At 40.9% G+C, this 18,776-nt stretch overlaps 1 protein-coding gene across 3 annotated transcripts in view; it reads right to left on the bottom strand.

Moving 5' to 3' along the window:
- Window positions 1-18,776, bottom strand: part of Dnm3 (dynamin 3) — a 448,546-nt gene that overhangs the window by 2,624 nt on the left and 427,146 nt on the right. For 2 of the 3 annotated variants that reach the window (XM_051147696.1, XM_051147695.1), the window contains one exon: window positions 4,382-6,689. The exons of the other annotated variant lie outside the window; for it this stretch is intronic. In XM_051147696.1, the coding sequence (XP_051003653.1) occupies window positions 6,620-6,689 (70 nt within the window). In that variant the 3' untranslated portion in view covers window positions 4,382-6,619. Of the gene's footprint in view, window positions 1-4,381; window positions 6,690-18,776 lie in introns of those variants that run through there. 3 annotated transcript variants of the gene reach the window in all.

Genomic DNA, 18,776 nt, shown 5'->3' on the forward strand with positions numbered 1-18,776 from the left:
GCGGAGGAGTGAGGCTGAAATACAGCAAAGGAGGAAAGAAAAACAGCAGGAATGGGTGGTGGGGGGGTGCCCTCATCTTCTCTGGTGAGACTTAATTTTAAGTGGACCTGGATCTTTTTTTTTTTTTTTTTTTGAAAGGGGAGGAAAGCTCAGGTAGGCGAGGATGAGTCCCACACAGGTTTGGTAAGCCTCACTGCCTGTCTGCTTCTGTGCACCTGATCTTATGGGATCTTCTGCCAGGGAGCTCAGATACTGTTGTCGTGGGGCCACCAGTACATCCACGTCTGTCCCGAGCTAGGAGTTCATCTTGCTCTTACACTTGAACTTGTAACACAACTTTTTGTTGATGACAGTTTACTCTAAAATAATTATCATATACAAATTGCTTTTTCTCTTGCCTAATGTCCCCAAAGCAATGTTTTCTAAAGTTAGGTGCCTTAGAGCCCCCAGTTCTATGCGACATTGCACGAATGAACCTCTTGTGATCAAAAAAGTCTGAGAAGCTTGTGGACACCATCCCTCTCTTAAAGATTCACAACATAATTTGATTTATTTCCTTTCCGTAAAAGACATTTAAATTATAGGCATGACTTCCCAAAGCATACTGATAAAATGACTCTGTGTGTATGTATGTGTGTGTGTGTGCGCGCACACGCACGTGTGCCCACGCACCCACTCATTACAATCTCAGGCAGTGCATTTTGGAAGGCTGTGAATTAAAGTGGTAATTTTAATCAGTATCTCTTGCATATATTGTAGTTATTATGTCACTCTAGTGTGAAAGAGCACCAACAAATAACCCCAAATGTGACAGCACCAAGCGTTGGTAGAGGAATGCCTGCTGGTGAAGGCAGGTTGAGTCTGTGAAGCCAGATACCAGATGAGTTCTTCAAAGTGTGACTGAAAGGCTGCAGCTGGAAAGATGGGGATCTTGAGAACAAATCAAGGGGCTGAACTATTTTAAAAGCACAAGTGGAAAGTGGCCAACGAGTGACATGATTGTCCTTTGGGATTTTTGTAATTTTCATTAGATATTATCCTGGATAGTATTACTGTGCATTAGAATCATGTGATTAAAACAAAGCACAAGTGACGGGCATGCTGCTTAGCCACATCTCCTAGGAGAAAGCTCCCTTTGAAGGATGGGTGCTCCGCTTGTGGGAAATGCATGGAGAAGGAAATAGCGCTAGAAAGGCATATTATCTCAGCAATCTGTCCAGCTTTCCTTCCTATAATTATAGATCCCGGTCATGCATGGAGAATTAAGATAATATCGCTCCCTTCTTATCATCTTACTGTGTGCATTCAGACAATGTAGTCTAGAGCCATGTGTGTTTCTAGGAGGTGTTTATTATCTGGGCACAAGATTGGAAGAAGGTTGGTTGTATCTACCGAGAACTGCCGTTTTCCTATTATTGGACAGACTGCTGCGTTTCCTCCACTCTGCCTGATGCGCAGATGACATCTATAACCCAGCTGCACAGTGTTTGTCTTCTGTTGACCTAACCATGTATGCGGTAACTCTGTCCTTCCTCTTACTTTCCCAGGTTTTCCCACAAATACTTCCTTCCCAGGACCAAACTGTCACATTTTTGGCAAAGATCATACCACCCAGATGTCTGAGGTTCGAATCCTACACTCTTATTATTTCAAATTAGAGGAAATATTGTCTCTCAGTTCCCTTCCTTTGATTTACCTAATTCACTCTATCCAAAAAAAAAAAAAATCTCCTTTCCCACAACTTAAGGACAAAAGTACAGAATGCTATCACACTCCGTTTTAGTATTGCTGGGCCAATTTAAGCAAAGGAACAATAGAAATTTACTCCCAGGTGTTACTAAACTGCATAGACTCAAATGTATACAAGAATGAGGAATTGGGGGGGTTCCTTCAAATGTAATAATTTATTTTGGGTTCAGAAATACAGTTTCACATTTTCACAATAGGTACATGACCTTCAAGGATGATACAGGCTTTAGGAATTTGCTTCAAAAATCCCATTCACAGAATCCATATTAATCCAGCATTAAGAAATCCCAGAAGTGGCAAAAAGACAGTGGAAAGTATTCTGGCTCATGTTAATTAAAGAGTTAACAGAGAAAACAGGATTTAACTTCTATGTTCTCATCATTCATACAAAAGCAAAGTGAAATTTGACTCAGAACAGGGAGAGGAGAGGAACATACAGAAGCCGACCGAACAAGAGCAGTGCATTTGAGATCACACACACAAGGCTACAGTGGTAGGGTTTCTTCTGGGTTGTGAGAAATGATTTTCACAGATTGGCAGCAGTCAGTATATAAGACAGTGGAGAGCTTTTTTTGTACAATTTGAAAACAGTATATTATGAATGAAGTTTAAGGAAGTTAAAGGTTCAGGTTATACAGAAATTAATGCCTTGAGCTGAGCCACGTGTGAAGCCCTTGACCAGTGGAATGAGAAGTCTCACCGGTATACCAGCACTAACAGGTTTCCAATAGGAGGTTCTCTGAGGTTCCTGTCTCTTGCTCTCACACATAGAGATATTATTACACGTATGTATATACACACCACCAGCAATGCACACGCTATATATACTTTAGAATATTGTTAAAGTCTCACATACAGAGCACCACATAATTTTAAACATATCAACTAGACAGATAGCCTCTTTTTACCTAGAAGACAAATTGAGTTCCTTAGAAAAGACTAACTGATCCGGTGAACTATCAATTGTTTCTCTAAAACTGCCTTCATTCACGGGAGCTCTGAGTTCACAGCTGGCAGTGCGGGGCGAAACGACATAAAACTCATGGCTTGGGTCTTACACACAGTCATCTTTCACAGAATTAAGACAGCTTGGGGATCTGTTTAGGCTTTATTACTCATCCTACAGAGATCCCCACCAATGTAAAGTAATGAATACAGTTTGCCAAATGCAAAAGGTTTACCTGAAAGAATAGACAATAAACCTGCAAAGAATTAACTAGCCTATCCCCTCCCCCACATGTTTGAACAGTTTCGCTCAGAAAGACCCATCACTTTCATTATGTTGCTGACTCTCTGTCTTCTTTTAGCCTTTACTGTAGAGAACGAATGACTCTATAGATCAACTTAGTTGTTTTTGTTTTTGTTTTTTTTTAAGAGTCAGCTCAGCAATCCCCAAATAACACAATTCTAACCAGAGGCCTTGGAGAAAAGCTTCCAACACTGTTCTCTGCTTTTCAAAGTATCACCAAAGGGTAACTCCATCTTAGGTAGCAGTGCTGTGGGTTTCAATACAAATGACTATAGACATTACTCTACCTCGTCAATCATTACAAGATTTGTGCTCCTCAGATTATATACAGTGCGAGTTAGGAAACCTCGTGTTTCTCGTGTATGCTATGAGAAAAAAACTACTGTAATCATGTCATGGCGGGCCTTCCCAACATATGCATTCCCACAGTTAAAAATATACTCAAAGCCTTACGCACTGAGCACAGGTTACACTGACATTTCTACTCATACACACACATATAATGCACATATAGGTACATTCATGCTTAATGGCATTTTAGCCATTGCTTTTGAATCTATTTACTCAAAAGGACACAAAATACGTATTTTCTATGTACATACATATATTCCTAGAGACATGCAGAGAAAATGAGTGCACAGAAAACACTGGCACTTGTCACATACTGGTACCAGGTCCCATTTCATATTTTAGAGTATGGCTACAGTCTTAAAAAAATCACAAATGACTATATGTGGCTACATCTTAATTCTAAATTTAGAGTACTGATATCACACGAACTGTTTTGTTATGCTTTGAATAGAATGAGCATGTATCTGCACAGACAGAGAAACTGCCAATAAGGAGACCCCACTACTCTTCTAATAAAACACGCCTAAAAGCAATATTCAAGAAGGTATCCTTAGTAGATGGTTTTTGGAGATGTATCTGTTCTAAATCAACACCATTTTACATCCCATCCACAACTGAGTAAATGCTTATTCTGGCTAGCCAACAATATGCATGCAAAATTTAGCATGTGACAGTAAAACTGGCTTTACCTATCAAACATGGACAGTTATTTTTTCAAGTCCTAAAAGCACTATTGATGATGATGATGATGATGATGATGATGATGATGATAGAAAGGTAGAGCTACATCTATTGTGCTGACAGCACTGGAATCATCAATCAGGAAGTTGACTCAGAGATCGGATATGGAACAGGAAACAGAAGGCCCTTCAAGCTTACATTCCCCGTTCAAGGCCTGGCGTGCATGCCACCCCACAAACTCTGCACACTCCAGAGATTCAGACTTCACTCAGGTTGGTGTCTTCTGTTAGCAGGATGCAAACCCTTTGAACTGCAGCAAACTGAAAATATTCTGGAATGCCGTTGTTGAAATTCTGAGGTGGGAGTGGGATAGGGGGTTTTGGGTGCCACCAGATACAACACAGTGGCAGAGAGGACAAAACTGTCCAGACGAAGGGAGACATTTGGGACAGGGCATCTGTGGCTCAAGAAGCAAAAGCCAAAGGTGACAAATACTGTCATCTACTACTGTCTAAGATCAGTGGGAAGAAACGTGGAGAGACAAATCCCCAATTTTCCTTGACACTGGTTTGTGCTGATCTGAGAACACACCAGTGGTTTTCTGCAATATTTTCCTCTAACAGAAGGAAAAAATTTGAAATACAGCAAGATGCAAAACCACAGTATGAATGGAGCCAGACCTTGAAGTATGTAATTCCTTAGCTGCCCATTTTAGAGAGCTCAAAGGAAGAAGCGAAGGGAAGCCTAAATGGAGGGAGTGTTGTGAGAAGACCTCACTGCCCATCAGCTGTTCAGTTATGAAGGTTTGCTGAAAGGTTTTTCCATTTATTTGGGACACTGTTTTCAAAGACAATGTACATCTTGTATATGAGTTCCATTCACATTTTTTTCTATGGATAAATGTTTGAGAAATTAGAGCGGTAATATTCTATGTCACTTAAAGGTTGAAATTACCCCCTTTGTATGTCTCAGATTCTCTAAATTTAGCCAATTATAAGTGGGATATAACCCATTAGAATAAGTTCAATATAGTGTCATTGAATTTGGAAATTTCCTTTTTTTTTTTAAGCAAAAATAATGGTTAAAAGTTTTTTTATGTCATACTTTATAGCTTCTTGCTTTGGTTAGAAACTGCACAGGAAATTAAAGTGAAGTTCACATACAAATCATGTTTGCTGCCTTCAAAGGGAGACACTGCAGTCAGTAAAACCTGATTTACTTCTGTGAATATGGAATAATGTCACTGGACACCACAATTCAGTGAATGCTCGCCCTGTAGTCTGGGAGCAGTTAGCAGACAGAATTCCATTTGGCTTCTAGCTACTTCCTATAGGTTAATCATCTGCTTGTGGGTAGTCCAAAACTGAACTTCAAGGTTGAACTAGTAACCTCTAGGCTAGGCTGCTCTGGTAAATGTTAGAAATGCTAGAGTTTGCAAACTTGTTTTGCAGCTCAGTATTGCAAAGGCATTTTCAGAAGCAAGGCATCAGTAAACATATGAGCAGTGCTCCTAAACTGTGGCATCTCAAATGAATTTCTTTTCATACTAGGGACCATGTTTTCAATGCAATTGTGTCATATTAATCTGCAAGATTTAAGAGAGTCTGGAATGGGTAGAGACATTAAAGTAACTTTAAAGGTATGCTTGCATAATAATTTATATGTAAAGCATAGGAATCATGTCTTAGCATACATGTAATTTTGCTCTAGCTAATAATAATGATGATGATGTGATGATGATAATAGCTAAATGGAGTTAGTTATCCATGTCCCCCCAGTCAATTGGAAAATTAAACATTTTCAATGTCAGCCTTCCTACAAGTAGGTAGATATATGAGAAAATAATATATTATCCCAGATACTTTTAGAATGCTGATATTTTTGCTTCTTCCTTGAACTCTGAAAGTAGCCAAATTTATCAACTGATGACCAAAAAACTCAAGCTTTGCTTCACTGTTGATTGTGCTTTTAGCTAGCATGAAACAAACACACTGGCACCAGGAGCAAACCCTGTAGACTTTCCTCTGCAAACTGCCTCATGCCCCTGAAAAGCTTCCATCTTAAGCAATCCTAAGTTTAAGATCTTGCTTCCTAACAGTCCTATGACATAAGTAGGAAAAGAAGTCTTAGTAAGCATTTATGGCGCAGGTGGCGGCATTAATATCAGACAATAGAATTTCTGTCATTCTAAACAACGTGTGGGAAAATTTGTGTGGCTCTAAGCTCACTCTTTTATATCTGTTAAGAATTGCTCTAAGCTTCTCTGTAGACAGTGTAGAAAACGCTTACAGAGCAACTTCAAACATATGTTGGATAGATAAATGGTACCAAAGTATAGGACTGCTATCCACAACGACCTTGGTCAATACAACATAGTAAACCTCTCTACGGGTTAGCAGTTTTTCAGTCAAACCCCAAAGGTCTGACGTACCATGAGCAATGAAGATGAGTGATGAATACATTAGTAAAACTGGCTACTTGCCTATGGATGTCCATACATGCGACTACTCATGGTTGACTGCAAAGGTTACCGAGTATGTTGCTTTTGCATAAGTCATTAGTGATTAATTGCCAAGCCAGACACTTCATTTAGTCTAACAGAGAGGATTCTAGTGGACGGATTATGGTGGGACGAGTTGGTGATGGGGGTGGCCTCCGGCTAGAAAAAGAGAAAAAGACAGGTAAAGAAACAGATATAATAGCAGAAATGTTTTTCAGAACGCTGACAATGAGCCTTCATGCGCATGCCCATGCAATTCAGGCCCCTAGGAGTGGTCATAATCTGCAGTGATTTTAAGATGGCAATCTTTGAGTCATCCAGGTATCCTAATTTTCAAAGAGGGAATTGTATATTTTTCATTATGCAGATAGCTATCAAAACCAAAGAGATTTCTCCCAATATGAATACAAATACGGAATAATTTGAAAGCCACTTGAAACAGTGCACAGATCTGTGACAGCTGAGCACAAATGGCTGTAGAGAGTGAACTGTGCTAAAGTATGCCTACTCCAGGAACTAATGAGGTGTGTGAAGTCTCAATATTGGTTTTAAATCTTTCTTCATCTCTGTGTTAGGCACTTCTCATTGCCTTTAGCAGTGACTTTCCCCAATTAGTCTGCATTTTGCTTCTAATGCAGACCATCAAAAATCAGAAATCCAGGCCTTTAGAGTTATGAACAGGCTGGGTGTGGGATCCCACATAGTCTGCAGGAGTGATAGCTCCTGTGTGTGGTCTTACAGGACTTATCAAGGTGTGTAGTAGGATCAGCCACTATCTGATTGGTCATGGTGTTTCTGAAAGCCATCCATGTGATTAAATGTTAGTATACTTGAGAATAGCATGACATTATCGAGTCATATTATTTATTCCTTGAAATACGTTTGTGGCATAAAATATGTTCATGAGTTTTCTCTGTGTGTACAGCCACCTCCAGAATGGTTTTTATGACTCTCTAATTCAACATATGGCCTAAGTGGAAATATCTTTGACCAATCTTTCCAGATATTTTTTCCCCAAAAGACACTATATAGAGTTTTATTCATCCTTTTGACCTTGAAATACTAAGTTGATCAGATCAGATACCCATTTCTGGCATGAAGAAAACCATTGAAAAAGATGAAGAGGCTGGGCCGCGATGGCACACGCCTTTAATCCCAGCACTTGGGAGGCAGAGGCAGGTGGATCTCTGTGAGCTGGAGGCCAGCCTGGTCTACAGAGTGAGTTCCAGGACAGCCAAGGCTACACAGAAAAACCCTGTCTCAAACAACAACAACAACAACAATGAAAAAAATTGAAGAAAACAATGATGAAGTGTCTCAATACCACACCTGTTTCCTGGCGGTTAGAGCTGGTACTGTCACTGTGAAGGCCTAGGTTTGTTTCTCAAGTCAAGTAACACAAACACAAACCACAAGCTATAAGATAAAATTCAAAGCGAAGGTAAAATAAAAGCAGAAGCGCCATTAGTGACCTAATCGTGAGACTGCTGACCACTTTAACATGAAGCCATGCAGAGTCCCTCTTGCCTCCGATACCCATATGTGGCTAAGACATGAGCGTGCCTTCTAGTGCAGCACCCTATCCTAGTTTTACTATTCAACGGTGATTGGATTTTAAAAAGGATGCGTAGAGATACTTATTGGCAGAGGAACAAGCATAATTAATGTGCAGATTTGTCTTCTCTAATCACTGGACTGTTTGGCAGTTCTCCACTAGGAAAAAGGAATTTTCTTCCTAGACTATGCAAAGACAATTTACCTTTTGTGAATATATTCTTTCATGTTTGAGATGACCTCCATATTCCTTTAGCTTACATCTCAAGTCTTGAACCTGCACCAGGGGTTCTCGTTTGATGGAGAGGTCAAAGGTCACATTTGTGTCATGCAGTGCTTAGCATCATGTTATACGTAATTCTGTTCTCAGTGACTTTTTGTTCATCTTTCTAGACACTCCTCAGTGAACTGAATCTTCTCTGACCTTTCGGGTAGAATTGCTTCAAGGCCAATGTGGTCAGCCATCACACTGGAAGACTTTAGGCTCACACCCTCATCTTTACTGACTAGAAATGGGCTCTTTAAATCATCTCAGCATTCCTGCAGTGCCTTGACCCACTGCTTACTATCCAGTTAGTGCCTGACAGCTATTAAATTGAGAAATAATCCTGGAAGTATGAAACACCTGAGGATACTATGATCTCCATTGGTTTTTATCATATCAAAGGGTGTTTATTAGTTAATCATTACTGTGGCCCAGAGTTTTTTCAACTGTCTTTTAGATTTAATTATTTTAAAGTGTGTGTGTATGTGTCTGTGTCTGTGTATGCACATGAATGTAGGTACCTGCAGGGCCAGAAGATGATGTTGAGTTTCTTAGAGCTGAAGTTATGTCAGTTATGAGCCACCTGATGTGGATGTTGGGAACAGAACCTGGGTCCTATAGAACAGCAATATGTACTCTCATTCACTCTGCTCTCTCTCCATCCCTCCCTCCACCCCAGCATTTTCGTGTGTGTGTGTGTGTGTGTGTGTGTGTGTGTGCATGCGTGTGTACATAGAATCGAGGCTTGGAGATTCTTCCCATGATTTATTTTATTGTTCATGGAATAGCACTAAACAATCCCATCCCATCCCCAAGGAGTTTGACAAATGCATAACCGATGGAAACGTAGTGTTAGTAGTTAAGCAGTCATGAGATGGGAGCTGATAGCCAGGCTTTGAACTTGGAGGGGAATGCCACTGAGTTAGGGCCTGAGTGGATGTCAGGCTGTGAACTGAGTGAGGCTCGGGACAGAGAAGAGTGAGGTCGATTGAAAATTGTTTTCTGCAAACCTGATAGGTTAGACAAAGGCTTGTAACACAGGGATAAAGGAATGCAACAGGGCTCTCCTGATCCTTTTGTTCTCGTCTTAACTGCCACTTCCCATCACTTTACTGCCTGAACCCCCAATAGATTTAATGTCCTGGAGAGTAGAGGAGGCACAGTGTTGCCTTAGTGTGTATACTCAGCACTTCGCACACTGAGACGCGGGAGCAGCGAATGGATAGTTGCTGCATGATGGGCAGTCGAGTGCGTGACTGGAAAGTGCCTAAGCAAGACATGCATTGAGATTGGAGTCCAAGAGAAGTCACGGTGAGTAGGTCCCATGGTGCCATAGGCATAATAAGTCTGGGATTATATGTTAATATAGAAAAGGTCCCGGAGCAAGAGCTGAAAAGAATACATCAAGTATAGCTATAACTGCTAGATTATGCAGGCCCCCCACCCCAAATGCTTTTAGTCTTTATTTTTCTCATTTGTAACTCAGCCAGAGGCTGTAGCAGGCCTATCATATATTTGTGCATTACTATGTGGAATGCACTGTGCCATGTGACTTTAAGAAGCTTGGAATCTACTCTTGAATGGCAGGGTAAGTGACCTAAGACAAACATGCAAGTGGTCTTTACTATAGCACTGCATTTTAAATGTGGAATAAGGGGTGGAATTCTATAATTCATTACTGGGGCACACACTCAGCTGAGCTTGAAGATGCGGCAATGTGGTTACAGCAAGAGCAAAGGTGATTTCATACACTGCACAACAAAGCTTCCAAATGGCAGGGAGCCGCAGACCTATGCTGACCAAAAGGGGCTAGAAATTAAAGGAGTGCCAGAGGGAAAATTTCAACTGTGGGAACTGGATCCTCTGATAGAAGAGCAGACTCTGCTTAGTCTCTTCAACCTTAGAGCAGGGTGGTGGGGTGAATGATGACCAGAGGTGGGCAGTGGCAGAGAGAGGACTGTGAAGATGCACATCTGTACCGGCTGTCAGGCCTGGCACTCCATTTACCATATCCCAGAATTTAGCATGATCTTTGAATCACAGTACTTTGGTTTTTTTTTTCCCCAAATGAATAAATTAGTTAAACCTGTTCACTTGTGAGCTCACTAAGGCTGTCTCGAGGGCTATATTCGGAAAACACTATTGCATAGCTATGTGGTGAATTAATGACAGGAGAAAAAGAGTGGAAGGAGAAGATACCATTTTGTTCTTTCAAAATGATTAAGACATCTTTGGAACATGCCCAGTTTCAGGTGAAAGGAATCCATATATGTGAAATATATGCAATTAAAAAATCCCGAAGAGCCTTGACCCCACTTACTCTTTTGGAAGAAGTGAACATTATATTATTTCTAAAACAATAAGAAGAGTAAACCATATTGTAAAATACTGCTAGACAGAAACTCAAGACAAATACACATTGTCCAGAATGATTAAAAAAAAAGCCACGCTAAGATGCTTGCCGACTTCAACACTGAGAAGGCATTTAAAGTTTACTGTCCAAATGTATTTCATTGGTCCAGTTCCTAACCAGTCCCACTGCCAAAGACAGTCACCTCATAAGACAGTTTATTTGAGGCAAACTTATTTGTTTTGTACCAGATTTTCCTCAGTTGCTTTGTTAAGCGATGGGCTTCATTAAGTAATCCATTACATTGAAATGGAGCATCTTGTATCATTTAACATTTATTGAAACACTGTGTTGTGTGTGGGCGGTTTATGGTTATGATAGAAGAGCCATGTTTCTGCTTTCAAATCAAAGGGAAAGATGTAAGACTTGAAGTTGTGGCTGCAGGGATGCTCCGTTTATAGGATTTTGGACAATGCCAGTGTTTGTAAGAACGTCCGATGCTCAGGCAGGGTGGGTGGCATTTTGGGCAGAAGCTGGCTTCACTGATAAGGTTGAGAAGCCACCATTTGTTTCCTTCTCTCATTTTATTGTCTTTTTTTAAAGAATAGAAGTCTAATTTCATCTGTTCATCTCTCTGTTATCTGGCCTTGAGTGTTTATAAATGTGAGGCCAGTCTTAATGGGTTTGGGGAGACTCCACTAGGACAGACTGCATTGCATTGTTCATCAGGGTGTGTGTGTGTGTGTGTGTGTGTGTGTGTGTGTGTGTGTAAGCAAGCCAGCGGTTGATGTTGGAGTCTTCCTCAATCACTCTTCTCCTTAGTTTTTTTTTTTAATTTATTCTTGTTACATCTCAATGGTTATCCCATTCCTTGTATCCTCCCATTCTTCCCTCCCTCCCATTTTCCCCTTATTCCCCTCCCCTATGACTGTTCCTGAGGGGGATTACCTCCCCCTGTATATGCTCATAGGGTATCAAGTCTCTTCTTGGTAACCTGCTGTCCTTCCTCTGAGTGCCACCAGGTCTCCCCCTCCAGGGGACATGGTCAAATGTGAGGCACCAGAGTACGTGAGAAAGTCACATCCCACTGTCCACTCAACTGTGGAGAATGTTCTGACCATTGGCTAGATCTGGGTAGGGGTTTAAAGTTTACTGCCTGTATTGTCGTTGGCTGGTGCCTTAGTTTGAGCGGGACCCCTGGGCCCAAATCTGCCTATCATAATGTTCTACTTGTAGGTTTCTAGGATCCTCTGGATCCTTCTACTTTGATATTCTCCCATGCTTCTCTCATCTAGAGTCCCAATAGAATGTCCTCCCCTCTGTCCCAGTTTCCTGGTAAGAGAAGGCTTTCGTGTGACATGCCCCTTGGGCTAATATGCAGATATAAGTGAGTATATACCATTTGAGTCTTTCTGCTTCTGGGTTAACTCACTCATTATGATCATTTCTAGCTCAATCCATTTATCCACAAATTTTGGGAATTCCTTGTTTTTAATAGCTGAGTAGTATTCCATAGTGTATATGTACCACAGTTTCTTTATCCATTCTTCTACTAATGGACACTTAGGCTGTTTCCATGTTCTGGCTATTATGAATAAGGCTGCTATGAACATGGTTGAGCAAATTTTCTTGTGTGCTGGAGCATCTTCTGGGTATATTCCAAGGAGTGGAATAACTGGGTCTTGAGGAAGCCCTATTCCCATTTTTCTGAGATAGCACCAGATAGATTTCCAAAGTGGCTGTACTAGTTTGCATTCCCACCAGCAATGAAGGAGTGTTCCTCTCTCCCCACATCCTCGCCAGCATGTGGTGTCGCTTGAATTTTTGATCTTAGCCATTCTGATGGGTGTAAGATGGAATCTCAGAGTTGTTTTGATTTGCATTTCCCTGATGACTAAGGAGGTTGAGCATTTCTTTAAGTGTTTCTCAGCCATTTGATATTCCTCTGTTGAGAATTCTCTGTTTAGTTCCAAGCCCCATTTCTCCATTGGGTTATTTAGTTTGGTGGTGTTTAATTTCTTGAGTTCTTTATATATTTTGGATATTAGACCTTTGTCAGATGTAGGGTTGGGGAAGATCTTTTCCCAGTCTGTAGGCTGTCGCTTTGTTCTCTTGACAGTGTCTCCTGCCTTACAGAAGCTTCTCAGCCTCATGAGGTCCCATTTAATTGTTGACATTAAGGCCTGGGCTGTTGGTGTTCTGTTCAGGAAGTTGTCTCCTGTGCCAATATGTTCCAGGCTCTTCCCCACTTTTTCTTCTAAGTGACTTAGTGTCTCTGGTTTTATGTTGAGGTCTTTAATCCACTTGGATTTGATTTTTATGCAAGGTGACAAATATGGGTCCAGTTGCATTTTTTTAAACATAGACATCCAGTTAGACAAGCACCATTTGTTGAAGATGCTATCCTTTTTCCAGTGAATGGATTTGGCTTCTTTGTCAAAAATCAAGTGACCATATGTGTGTGGATTCATGTCTGGGTCTTCGATTCGATTCCACTGATCAACCAGCCTGTTGCTGTGCCAGGACCATGCTGTTTTAATAACTTGCTTTATAGTATAGTTTGAGATCAGGTATGGAGATTCCTCCGGAGCACCTTTTATTGTACAAGATTGTTTTAGCTATTCTGGGTTTTTTGTTTTTCCATATGAAGTTCAGAATTGAACTTTCAATGTCTTTTAAAAATTGTGTAGGTATTTTGATAGGGATTACATTGAATCTGTAGATTGCTTTTGGTAGGATGGCCATTTTTACTATGTTAATTCTCCCGATCCTTGAGCAAGGAAGATCATTCCATCTTCTCATGTCATCTTCAATCTCCTTCTTCAGAGTTTTGAAATTTTTTCAAACAAGTCCTTCACTTGCTTAGATAGAGTAACTCCTAAATATTTTATATTGCTTGTGGCTAATGTGAAGGGTGTGGCTTTCCTAATTTCTTCCTCTGCAAGCTTGTCATTTGTTTATAGGAAGGCTACAGACTTTTTTGAGTTAATTTTGTATCCAGCCAATTTGCTGAAGGTGTTTATCAGCTGTGGGAGTTCTCTGGTGGAATTTTGAGGGTCACTTATGTACACTATCATATCATCTGCAAATAGGGATAATTTGACTTCCTCCTTTCCCATTTGGATACCCTTGATCTCCTTTTGTTGTCTTATTGCTCTGGCTAGAACTTCGAGTACTATATTGAAGAGATATGGAGAGAGTGGGCAGCCTTGCCTTGTTCCCGATTTTAGAGGAATTTCCTTGAGTATCTCACCATTTACTTTGATTTTGGCTATTGGCTTGCTGTATATAGCCTTTATTATGTTGAGCAAAGTGCCTTCTATCCCCGATCTCTCTAAAACTTTAAACATGAATGGGTGTTGGATTTTATCAAATGCTTTCTCTGCATCTAAAGAGATGATCATGTGGTTTTTTATTTTCAGTTTGTTTATATGGTGGATTACATTGATGGATTTCCATATATTAAACCATCCCTGCATGCCTGGAATGAAGCCTACTTGGTCATGATGAATGATATCTTTGATGTGTTCTTGTATTCGTTTTGCAAGTATTTTATTTAGTATTTTTGCATCGATGTTCATAATTCACCTTAGTTTTGAGACAAGGAACTCCTCGATTTAGTTAGACTGGCTGGTCAGTAAGCCCCAGGGATCCTCTGTCTCCTCTTTCCCAATGGGTGCTGGGTCTCCATAACCTGGTTCTCATACTTGTGCTGGTAAGCATTTTACTAACTGAGCCTTCCCTGAAGCCCCTATCTGAATAACCTCTGAACTTGCCATGGAGCAAGCTCTCGTATTACATGTCTTATTATAGTATTCAAGGTATTTGATGAAAGCAGTGTGACAATTTGGAGATCATGAGTATATGCATCCCAATTCTACCTTTGAGGAAAATGGAAAGGCAGCTACAAGCTAGACTTTTCCCTTCCTCTTTTGAATGTTTATCCTAGGAGAGCAGTGACAGGATGTACCAGTGTTTAGGTGTTGACATAGCATTTGTATTTTGATTCTTATTTGGGGATTTTTCAAGTAGATATTACATATTTAGATGGTGTTGGGCTCAGCTTAGAAAAATATTGCAAATCTCAGGATTTTCTCCAAACGGAAGATGTTTTATGATTTTTCTTATAAACAATGATAAGGGCACTTGCACTCTGGTATATTTTTTGCTTTTTGTGGCTTAAGGAATGCCATCAAGCTCGTTGTCGTCCAATATTTTGTAGACGTATGGAAGCATATGAAACTTTGAGTCTATTTGAAGGGTCTAAAACTAGTATGACTCACTACATATAAGAGGTAACATGTAGTTCCCATATCAGAATAAACCCTTGATTTTATAAATATGCACATATATATCAACTAGGAAAATATGAATCAATTTGTGGGACTTGAAATGAGAACATGAGGAGAAAATTGTCCACAATCTAATGAGTCTCTGGGATAAGTAGAAATAAAATGTACTCTGCTAAAGTTTATTTAGATTGCTCTATAGATCTGATTAAGGTTTCCCTCATAGGTAGGATGCCAATATGTCTACAAAAAAAACTCCTCAGCTTTTGTAGGGATGAGAGAGATGATTCACTCACACTAACTCTGCTCCAGTTGAAGATGTGGGAAAAAGAGTTTCACAACAGCATTGACTCAGGCTCTTTCAGTAGACAAGGAAAAAAATGTGTATTTATATTGGTTTGTAAAATACACTGCTTGGGGGGGGGCCAGTCTCCAAAGTAAGTTTGGATTAAGTGTTGCAGGTCAACTCATTTTGTAATTTTGTTTGTTTGTTTCCCTCTGTGTATACAAGGCATGATGTTAACAGAGATACGGAAATAAGTGTTGTCACTTTCTCGAAGGCTTTCTTGTTAGTATAGAGACCGGTTGGCAGTGACAACAGCAGTTAGGTGCTCGTGTAGAGCTGTGTTAGCCGAGTGGCAGGGACCCTTGGAGTCCTAGCCTAGAGCTGGAGGGCATGCGTGCGAAAGGACTTCTGGAGCATAGGGCAAGCCGAGGGCCTGGCCTTCCACGAATAGAAATGGGTGTCTATAAAGAAAAAGAGCCAGGGAAAGTGCTGCTGTTAAAAAAAAAAAAAAAAAAAACAAGCATCACCCACCCTTTGTCACAAGTATCAAGTGACTTGTTTTGCCCCATGTCCTGATACAGTGATGAAATAACTTAGCTTAGAGAGAGCTTAGTTGTAAGAAACTATGATGTTTACGAGACTAGTTGTGATAGTATTTTGTCCATGTTGGCCCTCGCACTATATCACAAACAGCAGGTAAGCCAAGGAGAGGAAGGGGCTAAAGAAGATGGAACCTGAGAAAACCAGGGGGAGGGCCTGGTTTTCCAGAGATTCACAGCGTATAAGTCAGGCGGCATTCCTTCCGGTGAATTCCCTCACTCTCTTCCTCCTCCTCTTTCTCCCTTCTTCCTTTATTAGCCTCTCCCTACCCTTCCCCCCTTTTTTTAGAAAGAGGCGTGGCCCTGGGACTTCCTGCCACAGAACCCATCAATTAGAGGAATAAAAACCTTTCCTCTGATTCTCCTTCTCTTCCCTTTCTCTTCCTGGCTCTCACTCGTCGCTCCCACCTCAGGCTCCAGAAGGGGTTGACTTTGTCATCTGAATGACAGAAGTGGGGCTCTTTAGGCGGTACTAGGATGCACCTATCACAAGCCGAAATTTCCACTTCCGGGGCATGTAGCCCCTTGACATGTGAAGTCACGGAAAAGAAAAAGCCCACACAGGGAGGGGAAAGGCAGCAATCTTCTCCTCCATAGAAACAGTAAAACTCATTCCTGCTTTAGGAAAGATGAGCATGACCTTGGGTGTCTCTGAGGAATAGAGTAGTTAGAGTAATCAGGCCTTTTTTTTTTTTTTTTTTTAATTGCTTTACCGTTACAAAATAAAGCCACAGAATCTGAAAATTTAGAAAAGATAAGACTACGTCACCATTTTCCTCCTGCCTGGTGATACCTGATGAGTCAAAAGGCCAGTTTTAATCTTACCACACAGTACTTTTCTTGCCCTTTTTAAGTGACAAGAGTGGAGACAAAAGAATTGCAATGTTCTTGTGGGTTACTCCTTAGTGTTCTCAAAAAGAGTCCAGCAGGGGGCGCTCTAATATGCCTTAGTTCAAAATTTAAAAACAAAAGAGAGAAAAAAAAAAAAAAAAAAAGCTAACAGAAAAACAGAGAGGCATTGTGCCTTGCAAGATGCCATGTCAGTGAACAAATATGTGAGGAAGACCAGTGAAATGCTCAGAGGCCAAGTGACAGCGCTTGGGTGTGGGGGCGTGCAGAGTGTCCCAAAGTTTCTCCTCTCTGTGAGCCCGTTGCTGTAAAGCAGTTAAACAGGGCTGGGACTCTCACAAAAGAGGGAGCAAAGCTGACTTTTGGGCAAGCCTACAAGTTATTCTTTCCCTCTGAAAAGATCTTATTGTTTCTAGAGCAGCCTTGAACACTGGCTCAGAAACCACATTTTAAAACAGAATTTCCATTGTTGGGCGAAGGAGCTACCGAAATGCCAAATGGTTAAGTATCTTACTTGGTGGCTTGTTGGGTGGTTTTTGTTTTGTTTTGTTTTGTTTTTTCTTTCCTCCAAGTCAGAAAAATGCTGTGTTTGTAAAATTTGGTGCTAAAAGGGCAAGAAATCATAGGTCCCCTGGGCCATGTAAAGAAAGAATTAGAGCTTACACACACACACACACACACACACACACACACACACACACACACACACAGAGTGAGGAGTGGTAGCGTCTACTCTGGGCAGTGTTTCTGGGAGGAATGGGTGAGTGGGCGTTCTCATGATCGGAATAATTTAACCTAAAAGAAAGTATCCAAAGGCCTCTTCTATTCTCTTGCCCATTTGAAGTCAAAGTTTTTTGTTTTATGCCCTGACGGTGTGCCCACATCTAAAATTTTTACACAAGCTCATGCAGAAACTTTAACTAGGCCAATTCAGACCAAGAGTCACTAAATAAAGTCAGTCTAGACAGAAAATGTATGGAAACCATATGTCCTTCAGGCGTTTGTCTTACAAAGACTGCCATCGCCTGGAGAAATCCTTCACAAAATATGCTCTTAGGGAAACAGTGCAGCACAGCCCAGGGAGACATGCTTAAGATGACGGCTGGACTTGGAGGAAATGGAGCCAAAATGTTTATAAATGCGAGGCTCTTGTTTCCACGCACATCTGCGTGTCAACAGTTTTGAAAGGATGGGCCAAGGTAGACATCCTTTATATTTCTATTATTCAAGAAGGATTAAAAAAAAAAAAAAGGTTTACAGTTTTGTTCTTCCAGGCTCCTACAGAATGTTAGACAGAGGGATCTCAAAGCTGCTCTGTTCTCACCCGCAGAGAGCTGTTTTGAGTAAAGCTGTACGTGGATGCGGCCAGAAGACCAGAACATCCTCTTCTGATTATTACCGCATCCTGCTGGCCTGCCAAACTCAGCTAGAAGGCAGGTGTCCGCCATAAGTAACGAGCGGAAGACTGTTGTATTTAATGGTGTGTAGGGCCAGAAATACAAAGGAAATCAGGCTGGGGATGGGTAAACTGAGTGAGACTCTGAGGGGTTTGCAGGGAAGAGGGTTGGTTGGCCCTCAGCCTTACTTTTCTAGTTCAACGTTGCCTTCTGAACGGGAGTCCACATGGCTACCTTCCCTACTCTCACACATTACATGTGAAGATGCACTTTAATTTTAGCCAATGGTACAGATTCTGCAGAAGGAAAAAGTAAAATATGCAAATTCCATGTTCCCCTCCCTCCCCCCCAAAAAAAGCATTTCAAATGAAAACTGCCAACAGGCTACGGAAACCATGAAGCATTTGTAAACTGCCAAGGTTCGTCGTGGCTCTCCATTTTACTGAAATCTCCTGCTCTGCAGGGAATGGGGACTTGGGAACAACACAGTAGGATTAGTAAGTGGCACTGGCATGGGTGCTCCCGTGTGTTGTCCCCTCACCTCGAAGACTATGAATTAATAGTATGTGCCAAATAGACCCATGGAGAAAAGGTCTTGAGTCAGAAAGCTATTAATACCATAACTTTAAGAAAAATATCAGGAAGCATCATCAATGG

Source organism: Acomys russatus, chromosome 6 (genome assembly GCF_903995435.1).
Source record: "Acomys russatus chromosome 6, mAcoRus1.1, whole genome shotgun sequence".
NCBI classification, from domain to species: Eukaryota; Metazoa; Chordata; class Mammalia; order Rodentia; family Muridae; genus Acomys; species Acomys russatus.